This window comes from Oncorhynchus mykiss, chromosome 25 (assembly GCF_057628025.1).
Source record: "Oncorhynchus mykiss isolate SJ-2025 chromosome 25, ASM5762802v1, whole genome shotgun sequence".
Taxonomy (NCBI): domain Eukaryota; kingdom Metazoa; phylum Chordata; class Actinopteri; order Salmoniformes; family Salmonidae; genus Oncorhynchus; species Oncorhynchus mykiss.
The window spans coordinates 80,962,051-80,983,275 of record NC_143046.1 but is presented as its reverse complement, the minus strand read 5'-3'; the positions used below and the strand labels follow the sequence as shown (position 1 = coordinate 80,983,275).

General features: G+C 41.7%; 1 protein-coding gene across 5 annotated transcripts in view; it reads right to left on the bottom strand.

Moving 5' to 3' along the window:
• The window catches only part of LOC110505830 (uncharacterized), a 63,451-nt gene that overhangs the window by 17,533 nt on the left and 24,693 nt on the right, over nt 1-21,225 (bottom strand). For 2 of the 5 annotated variants that reach the window (XM_036963041.2, XM_036963042.2), the window contains exons 8-12: nt 8,870-8,945; nt 7,826-7,914; nt 5,101-5,244; nt 3,616-3,750; nt 2,688-2,881 (exon numbers count right to left, since the gene is read on the bottom strand). In XM_036963041.2, coding sequence (XP_036818936.2) covers nt 2,688-2,881; nt 3,616-3,750; nt 5,101-5,244; nt 7,826-7,914; nt 8,870-8,945 — 638 coding nt within the window. Of the gene's footprint in view, nt 1-2,687; nt 2,882-3,615; nt 3,751-5,100; nt 5,245-7,825; nt 7,915-8,491; nt 8,580-8,869; nt 8,946-21,225 lie in introns of all 5 variants that reach the window. The other 3 variants (XR_016492051.1, XR_016492052.1, XM_036963043.2) reach the window with 3 other exon arrangements.

Genomic DNA, 21,225 nt, shown 5'->3' with positions numbered 1-21,225 from the left:
CATGTACCTTTAACCAGAAACCAACTGAGCTTCCATGTACCTTTAACCAGAAACCAACTGAGCTTCCATGTACCTTTAACCAGAAACCAACTGAGCTTCCATGTACCTTTAACCAGAAACCAACTGAGCTTCCAAATACAGTACCTTTAACCAGAAACCAACTGAGCCTCCAAGTACCTTTAACCAGAAACCAACTGAGCCTCCATGTACCTTTAACCAGAAACCAACTGAGCCTCCAAATACAGTACCTTTAACCAGAAACCAACTGAGCTTCCAAATACAGTACCTTTAACCAGAAACCAACTGAGCTTCCAAATACAGTACCTTTAACCAGAAACCAACTGAGCCTCCAAATACAGTACCTTTAACCAGAAACCAACTGAGCCTCCAAATACAGTACCTTTAACCAGAAACCAACTGAGCCTCCAAATACAGTACCTTTAACCAGAAACCAACTGAGCTTCCAAATACAGTACCTTTAACCAGAAACCAACTGAGCCTCCAAATACAGTACCTTTAACCAGAAACCAACTGAGCTTCCATGTACCTTTAACCAGAAACCAACTGAGCTTCCAAGTACCTTTAACCAGAAACCAACTGAGCCTCCATGTACCTTTAACCAGAAACCAACTGAGCCTCCAAATACCTTTAACCAGAAACCAACTGAGCCTCCAAGTACCTTTAACCAGAAACCAACTGAGCCTCCATGTACCTTTAACCAGAAACCAACTGAGCTTCCAAATACAGTACCTTTAACCAGAAACCAACTGAGCTTCCAAATACAGTACCTTTAACCAGAAACCAACTGAGCCTCCAAATACATTTAACCAGAAACCAACTGAGCCTCCAAATACCTTTAACCAGAAACCAACTGAGCCTCCAAATACAGTACCTTTAACCAGAAACCAACTGAGCCTCCAAATACAGTACCTTTAACCAGAAACCAACTGAGCCTCCAAATACATTTAACCAGAAACCAACTGAGCCTCCAAGTACCTTTAACCAGAAACCAACTGAGCCTCCCAATACAGTACCTTTAACCAGAAACCAACTGAGCTTCCATGTACCTTTAACCAGAAACCAACTGAGCTTCCATGTACCTTTAACCAGAAACCAACTGAGCCTCCAAATACAGTACCTTTAACCAGAAACCAACTGAGCCTCCAAATACAGTACCTTTAACCAGAAACCAACTGAGCCTCCAAATACAGTACCTTTAACCAGAAACCAACTGAGCCTCCAAATACATTTAACCAGAAACCAACTGAGCCTCCAAGTACCTTTAACCAGAAACCAACTGAGCCTCCAAATACATTTAACCAGAAACCAACTGAGCCTCCAAGTACCTTTAACCAGAAACCAACTGAGCCTCCATGTACCTTTAACCAGAAACCAACTGAGCCTCCAAATACATTTAACCAGAAACCAACTGAGCCTCCAAGTACCTTTAACCAGAAACCAACTGAGCCTCCATGTACCTTTAACCAGAAACCAACTGAGCCTCCAAATACATTACCTTTAACCAGAAACCAACTGAGCCTCCAAATACAGTACCTTTAACCAGAAACCAACTGAGCCTCCAAATACAGTACCTTTAACCAGAAACCAACTGAGCCTCCAAATACAGTACCTTTAACCAGAAACCAACTGAGCCTCCAAATACAGTACCTTTAACCAGAAACCAACTGAGCTTCCATGTACCTTTAACCAGAAACCAACTGAGCTTCCAAATACAGTACCTTTAACCAGAAACCAACTGAGCCTCCAAATACAGTACCTTTAACCAGAAACCAACTGAGCCTCCAAATACCTTTAACCAGAAACCAACTGAGCTTCCAAATACATTACCTTTAACCAGAAACCAACTGAGCCTCCAAATACATTTAACCAGAAACCAACTAAGCCTCCAAATACCTTTAACCAGAAACCAACTGAGCTTCCAAATACATTACCTTTAACCAGAAACCAACTGAGCCTCCAAATACATTTAACCAGAAACCAACTGAGCTTCCATGTACCTTTAACCAGAAACCAACTGAGCCTCCAAGTACCTTTAACCAGAAACCAACTGAGCTTCCATGTACCTTTAACCAGAAACCAACTGAGCTTCCATGTACCTTTAACCAGAAACCAACTGAGCTTCCAAGTACCTTTAACCAGAAACCAACTGAGCTTCCATGTACCTTTAACCAGAAACCAACTGAGCCTCCATGTACCTTTAACCAGAAACCAACTGAGCCTCCAAATACAGTACCTTTAACCAGAAACCAACTGAACTTCCATGTACCTTTAACCAGAAACCAACTGAGCTTCCATGTACCTTTAACCAGAAACCAACTGAGCCTCCATGTACCTTTAACCAGAAACCAACTGAGCCTCCAAATACAGTACCTTTAACCAGAAACCAACTGAGCCTCCAAATACATTTAACCAGAAACCAACTGAGCCTCCAAATACAGTACCTTTAACCAGAAACCAACTGAGCCTCCAAATACAGTACCTTTAACCAGAAACCAGCTGAGCTTCCATGTACCTTTAACCAGAAACCAACTGAGCTTCCAAATACATTACCTTTAACCATATAACCACATAGAGAGTTGGGCCATCTTTGACAGTTGACGCTACCATGTTGCTCTGCCTATAGCCATCTAAGATATTCTATTCTAAGACATGTCTCAGACACTTACCTGCCACACTTCTTGCAAGGGAACTCTCCCTCTGGTCCGGCGGGGCCCTTGGTCCCTGATATGGTCCCGGTCTTGGGAGGCGGCCGTGGTTTCGAGGGGGCGCTGGGAGAGGGCTGAGGGGGGTGACTGACCCAGGAAGACATCTGGTCTCTCCTCACATCCTCCTGTGTCTTCAGCACCAGGACCGCTCCAGCCTGCACACACATTTACATACTTAATTGGCAACATTTTATAAGCATTCAAAAGATCATAGATGCAAGGTCACAGGCATGCATACAAAAAACACTGTCAAGCTGCGCATGACAGCTGATCACTGTCAGAGTAGTATCTTGTCAACTGCTTTGCACACACACACCTCTGGTCAGAACACACACTCACACACCTCCCAGCTAGAGCCAAACTAACCTGAACATTGCGTACCTGGTTAGTACAAAATACACTCAATAAAAATCAATATAAGGCTTGTTTTTGACACATTTTTACATCAGACCATACAAAACATAACAAAGCTCAATGTTCCACCAAAGCTCAAGAGGCCACCTTTTAAAACCATAGCTTTCTACCAGGTCACCCAACTAACTGCAGAAAATGGGGAATGGGGTCAGTTTTATGAGTCATCGTTTGCTGACAGAGTGAAATTACGCAACATGGGGAGAGAGGAAGCCAGCCAAGTCAGCTGTTCAGTGTTTAGCCACTAGAGAGCAACAAACTTAACAACGCTGCAGCTCCCTATCCACTATCCTACTGTGAACTCAGTTAAGGCAAGTTCAAAAGTGCAAATGTTGTTTACTGCATGGGGGCATCAGTGTTGATTACACAAGAAGAAACAACACATACAGCCATGAAAATGCTCATTCATCTTCTAGTCAGCGTCTCCTCCGTTCCAACACACAGACACACACACTGTCCCCCTGAGTCTCCCACTCACGTTCTCTGTGGCCTGTAACGTCTGTGTCACCCTGCTTGGACTGGAGCCCCGGTGCTTCCTGTCAACTGACCCCTCCCAATTCCTGTTGTCTTCCTCTTCCTTCCGAGATTCTAATCTCTGACAGCTCTGAGAGCTCTGAGAGAGCGCGAGAGAGAGAGAGAGAGAGAAGGAGAAAGATAAGCAATGTTCCCTCGGGACTGCCGTGCAGAAGAAATATCAGACCACGCAGAGAAGCACGATATTGAACTTTACTGAACTTTCTAGAGTTTTCCCCGTCAGTTAACACTATAAATGTTTCCCTTTACTGTTGGAATTGTGATAGAATCAACACAATATTAGCCACTTTCAATGGAACATACCGAAACAAAACAAACTATAAAATACTCTAGAATGCAAAACTAACTATGCAAAAGATTTTGTTGTAGGCAGAACGCCTCGGAGTCGGATTCTATTGACAGGCACAAGTCAGGCCCGTACGGTGTGCCATAACCAATCAGAGTTGCAGTAGGCCTATATGCAAATAGACCATTGCCATATATGGATCTGTGCCATTCACTTTGATCTGGACTGTGTTTACAGCATGAGCGGTCATCAGATGATGTGCTTGTTTTGAGATCAAAGAGAGAGCTACATGTAGCAACATGTGCACATTTGTTCATCTGTTCATATCCTTTGCTAGTTAGTGAATTATTAGCCCGGTTATAGATCATTTGTAGTCAGCAATGGGGGAGTGATTGCTTCCTGCAAGAGCATAAAATGTGTACATTTCTACCCATCTTAGAAAAGTGAGCCAGTTATAGTTTTTTGTGTGTGTTAAAGGGGCAGTGTTGCATTTTTGAGACAGGCTTGAATAAGCTAAGTAGCCAATAGGCAGAGGGTAGTATAATTTGTCTGATTCTCTGTAATAATGGTGTGGGAATAATAATGCATTTTATTTTGTAAAGTGGTTTCTGGCATCAAACAACACAACAACATTTTCAGTCACCTCCTTGTCTGTAGGACAGGTGGATAAACAGGTTCATGTCAAGTCCTGCAAGTTTCTTTCAAGTCTCATGGAATATAGGCCTACATTGACACCACACATTGGCTGCTAATGTAGGCTAAATTATAGAACAGCTATTTCCATGTTAAAATGTTATGGCATGCATTTTCTCCATTGCTTTTGATGGTAGGCCACATTGGTAGGCCAACATTATGATAAAATAGTCACAGTAGCCCACGTTTACAACTGTAACTTAAAGTGGGTACAGCCTCAGTGTTCACAGTAAACACGCGCCGGAAGTTGTACAGAATTTTCAAGTTTACACTCAGCAGACCTACAGTTTTTTGGAGGGAACATTGAAGACAATAATTATTGTACAAAGATTGCTTATGTAGTGTTGTATCTGTTGGTAAAGGGATGGATTGTTTATAGAATCTGTAAATGCTTATGTACTGCTTGTGAATGTGTTATAACATCCTTTTGTAGGTAGTCAATCAACTCACCTTGTGGTCCAGCTCCTCCTCAGTGTTCCTGCTCTCAGGTGGGTCCATGTCTCCGTAGATCAGAGCTCCGTTCCGACCCGTCTTCACCTGCCTCTTATAGCTGTAGTAGAACTCCACACACTGAGCCACCGTCTTAGTGCTTACCTGAACCACCAGACACACACACATCAACAGACACTTCATAGCTACGCCTAGTACATGTTTTAACATACTGTACTGTGTTTTCCTGCTTATAGAGTCTCAAAACTCTATTTGAGTGGTCCACCATGTGGCTTTTAAATCTCTATTTTGTATTGTCAACTAATGTATCTGTAACGTCTGCTTCCAACTCACACTCTCAAACACATAGATCCCCTGAATGCAGCTCACTCTCCAGATCCCAATCACCTGAATTCTGATCACCTGTTCACACACCTGTATGTCATTATCACACACTATTTAGTTCAGTTCTTTGCACTCCATCACTGTGAGGTATTGTTTGTTTTGTGACACGTCTTTCGGAGCTCTGTTTTTCCAGTGATTTACTCCTCCTGTGTATGACAGTTTTTGCCTGCCTTACTAGCGAAACCTTTTGCCTATTCCCTGCCTGTACTTCAGCCTATCGGGTTTCCTGTTATCAATCTATTTCCTGATCTCCCGGACGGCGATACTAGCCTTTTCCCTGCCTTCTACTCAGGCCCAGAAGATAGGATATGCATATAATTGGTAGATTTAGATAGAAAACACTCTGAAGTTTCCAAAAACTGCTAAAATAGTGTCTGTGAGTATAACAGAACTGATTTGGCAGGTGAAAACCTGAGAAAAATCAATTCAGGAAGTAGTAGTTTGTTGTAGTTTTCTATTCAATGCCATTACAGTATCCATTGACTTAGGACTCAAATTGCAGTTCCTATGCCTTCCACTAGATGTCAACAGTCTTTAGAAATTGTTTCAGGCTTGTATTCTGAAAAACGAGGGAGTAAGGGCAGTCTGAATGAGTGGACCCTGCCGTGTCACAGAGCTTTTTCATGCGCGCCGTGTCACAGAGTGCCTTTCTTGTTTACCGTTTATATTGACAACGTTATTGTCCGGTTGAAATATTATCGATTATTTAGACTAAAAACAACCTGAGGATTGAATATAAACATCGTTTGACATGTTTCTATGAACTTTACGGATACATTTAGGATTTTTTTTGTCTGTCTGTTGTGACTGCATTTGAGCCTGTGGATTACTGAAGAAAACGCGCAAACAAAACGGAGGTTTTTGGATATAAAGAGAGACTTTATTGAACAAAAGGAACATTTATTAAATAAATGAATGCCTTCTGAGTGCAACCATATGAAGATCATCAAAGGTAAGTGATTAATTTGTTCTCTATTTCTGACTTGTGTAACTCTTCTAATTGGCTGGTTACTGTTTGTAATGATTTGTCTGCTGGGCGATGTTCTCAAATAATCGTAAGGTATGCTTTCGCCGTAAAGCATTTTAAAATCTGACACCGTGGTTGGATTCACAAGAAGTTCATCTTTAAACCTATGTAAAATAGTTGTATATTTTCTGAATTTTTATAATGAGTATTTCTGTATTTGAATTTGGCGCTCTGCAATATCACTGGATGTTGGCCAGGTGGGATCACTGGATGTTAACCAGAAACCAACTGAGCTTCCATGTACCTTTAACCAGAAACCAACTGAGCATCCCACATACACTAGAGAGGATTTATTAAGTAACCTTTCATCATATTACAGTAATCACGTAGGAATTCTGAATGGGAACAGATTTATCAAAACCCTCAGTTGACTTGTGTATTCTCATTGTCACTCTTGCAGCCCATACCATCACACCTCCTCCTCCATGCTTCACGGTGGGAACCACACATGCGGAGATCATCCATTCACATACTCTGCGTCTCACAAAGACACGATGGTTGGAACCAAAAAGGACAGATTTCCACTGGTGTAATGTCCATTTCTTGTGTTTCTTGGTCTAAGCAAGTCTCTTCTTCTTATTGGTGTTCTTTAGTAGTGGTTTCTTTGCAGCAATTCGATCATGAAGGCCTGATTCATGCAGTCTCCTCTGAACAGTTGATGTTGAGATGTGTCTGTTACTTGAACTCTGTGAAGCATTTATTTGGGCTGCAATTTCTGAGGCTGGTAACTCTAACGAACGTATCCTCTGCAGCACGTATCCTCTGCCGTATCCTCTGCCATAATATGGACTTGGTCTTTTATCAGTATACCACCCCTACCTTGTCACAACACAACTGATTGGCTCAAACAAATTCAATTAACTTTCAACAAGGCACACCTGTTAATTGAAATGCATTCCAGGTGACTACCTCATGAAGATGGTTGAGAGAATGCCAAAAGTGTGCAAAGCTGTCATCAAGGCAAACGGTAGCAACTTTGAAGAATCTCAAATATAAAATATTGTAATGAAACAGCAGGGAGCAGGTCTCTAACCCTCAACCTTTTAGCCCGAGGCTCGGCGCGCTATCGTCTGTGCCGTAAAAGCATGCTTGTGTGGCAGAGTCGATTTCCGCGCTTATAAACTCAGGGTCGTTACAATATATTTAGATTTTTTTAACACTTTTTGGTTACTACATGATTCTATATCTGTTATTTCATCGTTGTAAATGTCGTCACTATTATTCTACAATGTAGAAAATATAAAAACTAAAAACACTGGAATGAGTAGGTGTGTACAAACGTTTGACTGGTACTGTACATGGACTGGTACATACCAGTTTCTGGACCATGAAGAAGTCTTTCTTATAGGCAGCGATCCCTTTGTTAAAGCAACTTCTCTCTACTGGGGTCCAGCTGTCTGACCCTGAGAGAGAGCGAGAATGAGAGAAAACGAGAGAGAAAGAAAGAGAGAGAGAAAGAAAGAGAAAAAACAGACAAAAGAGTGGTGGGGAATTAGACGGACAGACATTGACTGGTGACTGTGACTGTCTGCTTCTGTATGCACAGGGTGGACACACACACACACACACACACGACTGGTTGGACAAACAATGGTTCTCTGTCCTCTGCTTGGGATTAACCAAACGCCACAAACCCAATACCCCCCTCCACCCCCTTCTCTCCCACTCTACCTCTCACTCCGCTCCCATCACCCCCAGCGACACTCTCAATCCTCCACAGTTTCCCTTCCACAGCCAATCCCCCCCTCTCTCCACGGACCCACACCCCTCCACCCATTCCATCCCCCACCAGCTAGCACCTCCCCTCCCTTCAGCTGCCATTGTTTAAGGCTGAGGGGGGCTCTGGAGCCCATCCCTGTTACTAGAGGGGAGGAGAAAAGGACTCATACAAGTATTCAGACAGCACAGGCATGCCTGCAGGAATGCACTTTGACATAACCCAGTGAAGTTTGATTATTCTAATTTCGTAAAAGTACCCACAGAGATTTCTGCACCGAGGCTTGTCTGCAGGAAGAGTAGACAACCCACAGAGAGTTCTGCACCGAGGCTTGTCTGCAGGAAGAGTAGACTACCCACAGAGTGACTTAGAAACAAAGTAAGAGAGTGCCAGAGGAGAGAGCGGCGCAGTAACCATAGACATAATACTGTACAGATATAAAGTCTTATATGTAGGGTTGTAGAATTTCTGTAACTTTTAAAAAATTCCCAGGTTTTCCAGAAATCCTAGTTAGAGGTTTAGGGATTTTCTGCTTTCCCCCTCCTGATTCCTGGAATTTTACAACCAGGATTTCTGGAAAACCTGGGACTTTCAGAAAAGTGATCAGTATTTTGCAACCCTAGTTCTCTGTCTTGACCAACCGGAGTAGTGGTAGTATCCTAGACGGTGGTTCTTTGGGAAGATGGGGTTTTTCAATAGCAGGAGGGCCAACGCTTCCTGAAAACCAAAAACAACAAATCAAATTAACTCTGAAGAGTAATACATGAAAAATGTCCTGTTTGTTTATTTTTTACAACAGCTTATGAGTCTCCGAGCAATACTTCAAATCCAGGTTTACTTGGCTGGAGCACACACAGGACACTGATCAGAGTTCTATTGGATATTGAGAGGCTGATCTGTCCCTAATAATGAGGGGATGAACTGGGAGATATACTGTAAGAGAGCAACATGCCTCCTGCTGCTGAGACAGAGGGGGAGAGAGCACTTCACACACTGACAGCCACTCTCTGTCTCCTTGACAACAACATGGCCAAATGCTGCAAGCTGAAGCCACTAGTATAGGCCATCTTCCTCTATCTTTCTCTTTATCTCACCCCCTCTAGCTCACTGTCTCTCTCTCTCTATATCTCTCTCATTGAACACATTGCTGTGTTTCTGCCCAAGGCCCCATACATGACCTTTACTCCAGTGTGTCAGCATGTGTGTGTCTACTGTATCAGTGTATGTGTAAGTGTTTTCTACATTGGGAAGATGGAGCACTGAGCATATCTGATAACAAAACAACACATAGATTCAAGGAGAAGATGGCTACTAGCAGGAATAGTGACCTAACTAGCCACTGTGCTGCACCACATCTGTTACATGTTATATACACAGTAGTTAACTTTGCTGAGTGACAAAACTAACAATTCCTCCACCCCTAATACATTTACCATACACCCTAATACCCTTTACCATACCATTACCCTAATACCTTTACCATACACCCTAATACCCTTTACCATACCCCCTAATACCCTTTACCATACCATACACCCTAATATAATTTACCATACCATACACCCTAATACCTTTACCATACCATACACCCTAATACCTTTACCATACACCCTAATACCACTTACCATACCCCCTAATACCCTTTACCATACCATACACCCTAATACCTTTACCATACCATACACCCTAATACCTTTACCATACCATACACCCTAATACATTTACCATACATCCTAATACCCTTTACCATACCATACACCCTAATACCCTTTACCATACCATACACCCTATTACCTTTACCATACAATACACCCTAATACCCTTTACCATATCATACACCCTAATACCTTTACCATATCATACACCCTAATACCTTTACCATACCATACACCCTAATACCCTTTACCATACCATACACCCTTTACCATATCATACACCCTAATACCTTTACCATATCATACACCCTAATACCTTTACCATACCATACACCCTAATACCTTTACCATACCATACACCCTAATTCCTTTACCATACAATACACCCTAATACCCTTTACCATATCATACTGTTACATGTTATATACACAGTAGTTAACTTTGCTGAGTGACAAAACTAACAATTCCTCCACCCCTAATACCTTTACCATATCATACACCCTAATACCCTTTACCATATCATACACCCTAATACCCTTACCATACCATACACCCTAATACCTTTACCATATTGTCATGACGTTGCCCTCTTTGGGTACAGCAAGCCCCATCCCCCTCTCTCTGCCTCCTACACACAGGCTGCTGTGGTCAGAGAGAGGTCGTAAATGCCGGGAGGAGATTATCTCCTCATGGCCACAGTATAGAGATAGAGTGAATTTTCATAGAGAACAAAGGAATTTCTTCCACCTCACAGAACTTGAGGTCCAAACGACATTTATGTTCTGGAGAAGGTATAAAAGATCGGTGAAGGATCCAGCTACGAACTGGTCCGTTTGTTACAACTTGGTGAAGCTCATTGGAGACGGTGCAGCCACATTACCATAACGCTGTTTATATAATAGCCTCAGATATGAGGTTTACATCTAATTGTTGTTTAAGATTAATGAGTGAAGATGATACTGTTTGTAAAATTGTGTAATGTGATTTTGGACTGTTTAATGAAGGAAACTCCAATTCCCTTTGGAGTTGAACTATATCAGAGGACCGCCCATGAGCCCAGTTATGGTCGGGCATCCTGGGACAGGCCCTTTTCTGCAACTCCCGAATAAAACCCCAACTTTGAGAAGTTCTCAACAGACCATGTTTTCTCTCAATCATGAGAGAACAAAGGTTGCAGACCAGCTTACCTCAATAACAAGAGGGCCAAGGTTTGAGACCAGATGGCTGAATCTTTTAACCATCCCACGTGGTTAAACTCTTAAGACTATTGATTAGACTATCAATACCGACAGAATAAGAACAAGTCTTTGATATTAATTACTAGTCTGCAGCTAGGAATTCGGTATAATTGAACGCGAAGAACGACAACCGCCGACACATCTATCCATAACGACATGAATGAATGTCACTCTGAACTATCCACTCTAACCACGACAGAGAGAGAGAGCGAGAGAGAGAGGACGGAAACTCTCCAATAGAAAAACTTTTCAGCAGAGACCCCGACGACACACTGAGCGTAAATATATATATTTATTGCAATTGTTCTCGAATGAGTGAGCGTTCATGTGCAAAGGATTAGCATTTCAATTGTTATAATTATCAACTGTGTGTTGTCTTATCTCAGTCGACCCCCACTTCCCTTTTGTACACCAAGCCGCGATGCCGGTTTATCCCACTAGGGAAACTCCGTTATTATTTCCTTGTAACTATCAACTGTTTGTTTATGCATTTCTGTGAATTACTTAGTTAATAAATAAATGATTTAAGACAATTGATGTATGGATGACTCATAGTGAAGACTGGGTTTGTGCAGATAACCAACAATCTTTGACGTTTGGAATGAGACTAACGTGAGGTAAAGTAAATAATTAATTAATTCGAAGACAAATTGATCAGATATAAAATATCTGAAAAATTATAACTTTGTAATCTGAATATTTTCTTGGTGCCCCGACTTCCTAGTTAATTACAGTTACATGATTAATCATGATTTAATCGCGTAATACTAATTACAGAGAATCTTTGATAAAAACTAAAAGTCTTCATTTAATGATAGTAAAGACACGACACTACCACACACCCTACCATACCATACACCCTAATACCTTTACCATACACCGTAATACCCTTACCAAACCATACACCCTAATACCCTTACCAAACCATACACCCTAATACCCTTACCAAACCATACACCCTAATACCCTTACCAAACCATACACCTTAATACCCTTACCAAACCATACACCCTAATACCCTTACCAAACCATACACCCTAATACCTTTACCATACACCGTAATACCCTTACCAAACCATACACCCTAACCAAACCATACACCCTAATACCCTTACCAAACCATACACCTTAATACCCTTACCAAACCATACACCCTAATACCCTTACCAAACCATACACCTTAATACCTTTACCATACACCGTAATACCCTTACCAAACCATACACCCTAATACCCTTACCAAACCATACACCTTAATACCCTTACCAAACCATACACCCTAATAGCCTTACCAAACCATATACCCTTACCAAACCATACACCCTAAAACCCTTACCAAACCATGCATCCTAATACCCCTACCAAACCATACACCCTAATACCCTTACCAAACCATACACCCTAATACCCTTACCAAACCATACACCTTAATACCCTTACCAAACCATACACCTTAATACCCTTACCAAACCATACACCTTAATACCCTTACCAAACCATACACCCTAATAGCCTTACCAAACCATATACCCTTACCAAACCATACACCCTAAAACCCTTACCAAACCATGCACCCTAATACCCCTACCAAACCATACACCCTAATACCCTTACCAAACCATACAACCTAAAACCCTTGCCAAACCATACACCCTAATACTCTTACCAAAGCATACACCGTAATACCCTTACCATACCATACACCGTAATACCCCTACCATACCATACACCCTAATACCCCTACCATACCATACACCCTAATACTCTTACCAAAGCAGACACCCTAATACTCTTACCATACCATACACCGTAATACTCTTACCATACACCCTAATACCCCTACCATACCATACACCCTAATACTCTTACTAAAGCAGACACCCTAATACTCTTACCATATCATACACCGTAATACCCCTACCATACCATACACCCTAATACCCCTACCATACCATACACCCTAATACTCTTACCAAAGCAGACACCCTAATACTCTTACCATACCATACACCGTAATACTCTTACCATACACCCTAATACCCCTACCATACCATACACCCTAATACTCTTACTAAAGCAGACACCCTAATACTCTTACCATATCATACACCCTAATACTCTTACCAAAGCAGACACCCTAATACTCTTACCATACCATACACTGTAATACTCTTACCATACCATACACCCTAATACCCCTACCATACCATACACCCTAATACTCTTACAAAAGCAGACACCCTAATACTCTTACCATACCATACACACTAATACCCTTACCAAAGCAGACACCCTAATACCCCTACCATACCATACACCATAATACTCTTACCAAACCATACACCCTAATACCCTTACCATACCAGACACCCTAATACTCTTACCATACACCCTAATACCCCTACCATACCATACACCCTAATACTCTTACCATACCATACACCCTAATACTCTTACCATACCATACACCCTAATACCCCTACCATACCATACACCCTAATACTCTTACCATACCATACACCCTAATACCCTTACCATACCATACACCCTAATACCCTTACCATACCATACACACTAATACCCTTACCATACCATACACCCTAATACTCTTACCATACCATACACCCTAATACCCTTACCATACCATACACCCTAATACCCTTACCATACCATACACACTAATACCCTTACCATACCATACACACTAATACTCTTACCATACCCCCTAATACTCTTACCATACCATACACCCTAATACCCCTACCATACCATACACCCTAATACTCTTACCATACCATACACCCTAATACCCTTACCATACCATACACCCTAATACCCCTACCATACACCCTAATACCCCTACCATACCATACACCCTAATACCCCTACCATACCATACACCCTAATACCCTTACCAAACCATACACCCTAATACCTTTACCATACACCGTAATACCCTTACCAAACCATACACCCTAACCAAACCATACACCCTAATACCCTTACCAAACCATACACCTTAATACCCTTACCAAACCATACACCCTAATACCCTTACCAAACCATACACCCTAATACCCTTACCAAACCATACACCTTAATACCTTTACCATACACCGTAATACCCTTACCAAACCATACACCCTAATACCCTTACCAAACCATACACCTTAATACCCTTACCAAACCATACACCCTAATAGCCTTACCAAACCATATACCCTTACCAAACCATACACCCTAAAACCCTTACCAAACCATGCATCCTAATACCCCTACCAAACCATACACCCTAATACCCTTACCAAACCATACACCCTAATACCCTTACCAAACCATACACCTTAATACCCTTACCAAACCATACACCTTAATACCCTTACCAAACCATACACCTTAATACCCTTACCAAACCATACACCCTAATAGCCTTACCAAACCATATACCCTTACCAAACCATACACCCTAAAACCCTTACCAAACCATGCACCCTAATACCCCTACCAAACCATACACCCTAATACCCTTACCAAACCATACAACCTAAAACCCTTGCCAAACCATACACCCTAATACTCTTACCAAAGCATACACCGTAATACCCTTACCATACCATACACCGTAATACCCCTACCATACCATACACCCTAATACCCCTACCATACCATACACCCTAATACTCTTACCAAAGCAGACACCCTAATACTCTTACCATACCATACACCGTAATACTCTTACCATACACCCTAATACCCCTACCATACCATACACCCTAATACTCTTACTAAAGCAGACACCCTAATACTCTTACCATATCATACACCGTAATACCCCTACCATACCATACACCCTAATACCCCTACCATACCATACACCCTAATACTCTTACCAAAGCAGACACCCTAATACTCTTACCATACCATACACCGTAATACTCTTACCATACACCCTAATACCCCTACCATACCATACACCCTAATACTCTTACTAAAGCAGACACCCTAATACTCTTACCATATCATACACCCTAATACTCTTACCAAAGCAGACACCCTAATACTCTTACCATACCATACACTGTAATACTCTTACCATACCATACACCCTAATACCCCTACCATACCATACACCCTAATACTCTTACAAAAGCAGACACCCTAATACTCTTACCATACCATACACACTAATACCCTTACCAAAGCAGACACCCTAATACCCCTACCATACCATACACCATAATACTCTTACCAAACCATACACCCTAATACCCTTACCATACCAGACACCCTAATACTCTTACCATACACCCTAATACCCCTACCATACCATACACCCTAATACTCTTACCATACCATACACCCTAATACTCTTACCATACCATACACCCTAATACCCCTACCATACCATACACCCTAATACTCTTACCATACCATACACCCTAATACCCTTACCATACCATACACCCTAATACCCTTACCATACCATACACACTAATACCCTTACCATACCATACACCCTAATACTCTTACCATACCATACACCCTAATACCCTTACCATACCATACACCCTAATACCCTTACCATACCATACACACTAATACCCTTACCATACCATACACACTAATACTCTTACCATACCCCCTAATACTCTTACCATACCATACACCCTAATACCCCTACCATACCATACACCCTAATACTCTTACCATACCATACACCCTAATACCCTTACCATACCATACACCCTAATACCCCTACCATACACCCTAATACCCCTACCATACCATACACCCTAATACCCCTACCATACCATACACCCTAATACCCTTACCATACCATACACCCTAATACCCCTACCATACCATACACACTAATACCCTTACCATACCATACACACTAATACTCTTACCATACCCCCTAATACTCTTACCATACCATACACCCTAATACCCCTACCATACCATACACCCTAATACTCTTTCCACACCATACACCCTAATACCCTTACCATACCATACACCCTAATACCCCTACCATACCATACACCCTAATACCCCTACCATACCATACACCCTAATACCCTTACCATACCATACACCCTAATACCCCTACCATACCATACACCCTAATACCCCTACCATACCATACACCCTAATACCCTTACCATACCATACACCCTAATACCCCTACCATACCATACACCCTAATACCCCTACCATACCATACACCCTAATACCCTTACCATACCATACACCCTAATACCCTTACCATACCATACACCCTAATACCCTTACCATACCATACACACTAATACCCTTACCATACCATACACACTAATACCCTTACCATACCATACACCCTAATACCCCTACCATACCATACACCCTAATACCCTTACCATACCATACACCCTAATACCCCTACCATACCATACACCCTAATACCCCTACCATACCATACACCCTAATACCCCTACCATACCATACACCCTAATACCCTTACCATACCATACACCCTAATACTCCTACCATACCATACACCCTAATACCCTTACCATACCATACACCCTAATACCCCTACCATACCATACACACTAATACCCTTACCATACCATACACACTAATACTCTTACCATACCCCCTAATACTCTTACCATACCATACACCCTAATACCCCTACCATACCATACACCCTAATACCCTTACCATACCATACACCCTAATACCCTTACCATACCATACACACTAATACCCTTACCATACCATACACCCTAATACTCTTACCATACCATACACCCTAATACCCTTACCATACCATACACCCTAATACCCTTACCATACCATACACACTAATACCCTTACCATACCATACACACTAATACTCTTACCATACCCCCTAATACTCTTACCATACCATACACCCTAATACCCCTACCATACCATACACCCTAATACCCTTACCATACCATACACCCTAATACCCCTACCATACCATACACCCTAATACCCCTACCATACCATACACCCTAATACCCTTACCATACCATACACACTAATACCCTTACCATACCATACACCCTAATACCCCTACCATACCATACACCCTAATACCCTTACCATACCATACACCCTAATACCCCTACCATACCATACACCCTAATACCCCTACCATACCATACACCCTAATACCCTTACCATACCATACACCCTAATACTCCTACAATACCATACACCCTAATACCCTTACCATACCATACACCCTAATACCCCTACCATACCATACACACTAATACCCTTACCATACCATACACACTAATACTCTTACCATACCCCCTAATACTCTTACCATACCATACACCCTAATACCCCTACCATACCATACACCCTAATACCCTTACCATACCATACACCCTAATACCCTTACCATACCATACACACTAATACCCTTACCATACCATACACCCTAATACTCTTACCATACCATACACCCTAATACCCTTACCATACCATACACCCTAATACCCTTACCATACCATACACACTAATACCCTTACCATACCATACACACTAATACTCTTACCATACCCCCTAATACTCTTACCATACCATACACCCTAATACCCCTACCATACCATACACCCTAATACCCTTACCATACCATACACCCTAATACCCCTACCATACCATACACCCTAATACCCCTACCATACCATACACCCTAATACCCTTACCATACCATACACACTAATACCCTTACCATACCATACACCCTAATACCCCTACCATACCATACACCCTAATACCCTTACCATACCATACACCCTAATACCCCTACCATACCATACACCCTAATACCCCTACCATACCATACACCCTAATACCCTTACCATACCATACACCCTAATACTCCTACAATACCATACACCCTAATACCCTTACCATACCATACACCCTAATACCCCTACCATACCATACACACTAATACCCTTACCATACCATACACACTAATACTCTTACCATACCCCCTAATACTCTTACCATACCATACACCCTAATACCCCTACCATACCATACACCCTAATACCCTTACCATACCATACACCCTAATACCTCACCATACTATTTTATTTATTTATATTTCACCTTTATTTAACCAGGTAGGTTTATTTGTAGATTATTTGAACAGTGAGAGACAGAATAACAACAACAAAATCCAGAAAAACGCATGTCAAAAATGTTATAAATTGATTTGCAATAAAATTAAAATTAAATGAAATAAGTATTTGACCCCTCTGCAAAACATGACTTAGTACTTAGTGGCAAAACCCTTGTTGGCAATCAGAGGTCAGACGTTTCTTGTAGTTGGCCACCAGGAGGGATTTTGTCCCACTCCTCTTTGCAGATCTTCTCCAAGTCATTAAGGTTTTGAGGCTGATGTTTGGCAACTCGAACCTTCAGCTCCCTCCACAGATTTTCTATGGGATTTGAGTTGATGCCAAATAGCTCAATTATGGTCTCATCTGACCACAACACTTTCACCCAGTTGTCCACTGAATCATTCAGATGTTCATTGGCAAACTTCAGATGGGCATGTATATGTGCTTTCTTGAGCAGGGGGAACTTGCAGGCACTGCAGGATTTCAGTCCTTCACAGCCTAGTGTGTTACCAATTGTTTTCTTGGTGACTATGGTCCCAGCTGCCTTAAGATCATTGACAAGATCCTCCCGTGTAGTTCTGGGCTGATTCCTCACCGTTCTCATGATCATTGCAACTCCACGAGGGGAGATCTTGCATGGAGCCCCAGGCTGAGGGAGATTGACTGTTCTTTTGTGTTTCTACCATTTGCAATAATCACGCCAACTGTTGTCACCTTCTCACCAAGCTACTTGGCGATGATCTTGTAGCCCATTCCAGCCTTGTGTAAGTCTACAATCTTGTCCCTGACATCCTTGGAGAGCTCTTTGGTCTTGGCCATGGTGGAGAGTTTGGAATCTGATTGATTGATTGCTTCTGTGGACAGGTGTCTTTTATACAGGTAACAAAGTGAGATTAGGAGCACTCCCTTTAAGAGTGTGTTCCTAATCTCAGCTCGTTACCTGTATAAAAGACACCTGGGAGCCAGAAATCTTTCTGATTGAGAGGGGGTCAAATACTTATTTCCCTCACTGTCTCTCACTGTTCAAATAAACCTGCCATTAAAAAATAAACTGGTCATTTCTTTGTCAGTGGGCAAACGGGATCAAATACTATTTTCCCTCACTGTAAGTAAGTAAAATTCCTTATATTAAGCAAACCAGATGGCACCATTTTCTTGTTTTTGGAATTTACGGATAGCCAGGGGCACACTCTAACATTCAGACATTATTTACAAACTAAGCCTGTGTGTTTAGTGAGGCCACCAGATCAGAGGCAGTAGGGATGACCAGGGATGTTCTCTTGATACGTGCGTGAATTTGACCATTTTCCTGTCCTGCTAAGCATTCTTAATGACTACTTTTGGGTGTCAAGGTAAATGTATGGAGTAAAAAGATAAATATTTTCTTCAAGAATGTAGTGAATTAAAAGTAGTCAAAAATCTAAATAGTAGAGTACTGTCACGTTCTGACCTTAGTTCTTTTGTTATGTCTCTTGTTTTAGTATGGTCAGGGCGTGAGTTGTGTGGGTTGTCTATGTTTGTTTTTCTATGAGTTGGTATTTCTGTGTTTGGCCTAGTATGGTTCTCAATCAGAGGCAGCTGTCAATCGTTGTCCCTGATTGAGAACCATACTTAGGCAGCCTGTTTTCACCCTTGATTTGTGGGTGATTATTTTCTGTGTCTGTGTGTTCCACACGGAACTGTTTCGGGTTTTTGTTATTTCACGTTGTTATTCTGTATTTTTCTGTGTTCTATTAAAAGTATCATGAACACTTACCACGCTGCGCATTGGTCCTCCGATCCTTCCTACTACTCCTCGTCAGAGGAGGAAGAAGACCGTTACAAGTACTGATACCCTCCAAAACGACTTAAGTAGTACTTTAAATTATTTTTACTTATTCACTTTACACCACTGCAAACAACCTAATAGCCTTACCATACCCCCTAATACCCTTATCATACCATACACCCTGATACCCTTACCATAGCATACCATACCCCCAAATACCCTTATCATACCATACACCCTAATACCCTTTACCATAGCATACCATACCCCCAAATACCCTTATCATACCATACACCCTAATACCCTTTACCATAGCATACCATACAACCTAATAGCCTTACCATACCATACACCCTAATACCCTTACCATACACCCTAATACCCTTTACCATAGCATACCATACAACCTAATAGCCTTACCATACCATACACCCTAATACCCTTTACCATAGCATACCATACAACCTAATAGCCTTACCATACCATACACCCTAATACCCTTATCATACCATACACCCTGATACCCTTACCATAGCATACCATACACCCTAATACCCTTACCATAGCATACCATACACCCTAATACCCTTACCATAGCATACCATACACCCTAATACCCTTACCATAGCATACCATACACCCTAATACCCTTACCATAGCATACCATACACCCTAATACCCTTACCGTAGCATACCATACATCCTAATACCCTTACCATAGCATACACCCTAATACCCTTTACCATAGCATACCATACAACCTAATACCCTTACCATACCATACACCCTAATACCCTTACCGTAGCATACCATACATCCTAATACCCTTACCATAGCATACCATACATCCTAATACCCTTAACATAGCATACACCCTAATACCCTTTACCATAGCATACCATACAACCTAATACCCTTACCATACCATACACCCTAATACCCTTTACCATAGCATACCATACACCCTAATACCCTTTACCATAGCATACCATACAACCTAATACCCTTACCATACCATACACCCTAATACCCTTTACCATAGCATACCATACAACCTAACAGCCTTACCATACCATACACCCTAATACCCTTTACCATAGCATACCATACAACCTAATAGCCTTACCATACCATACACCCTAATACCCTTACCATAGCATACACCATTTGTGTTTGCTG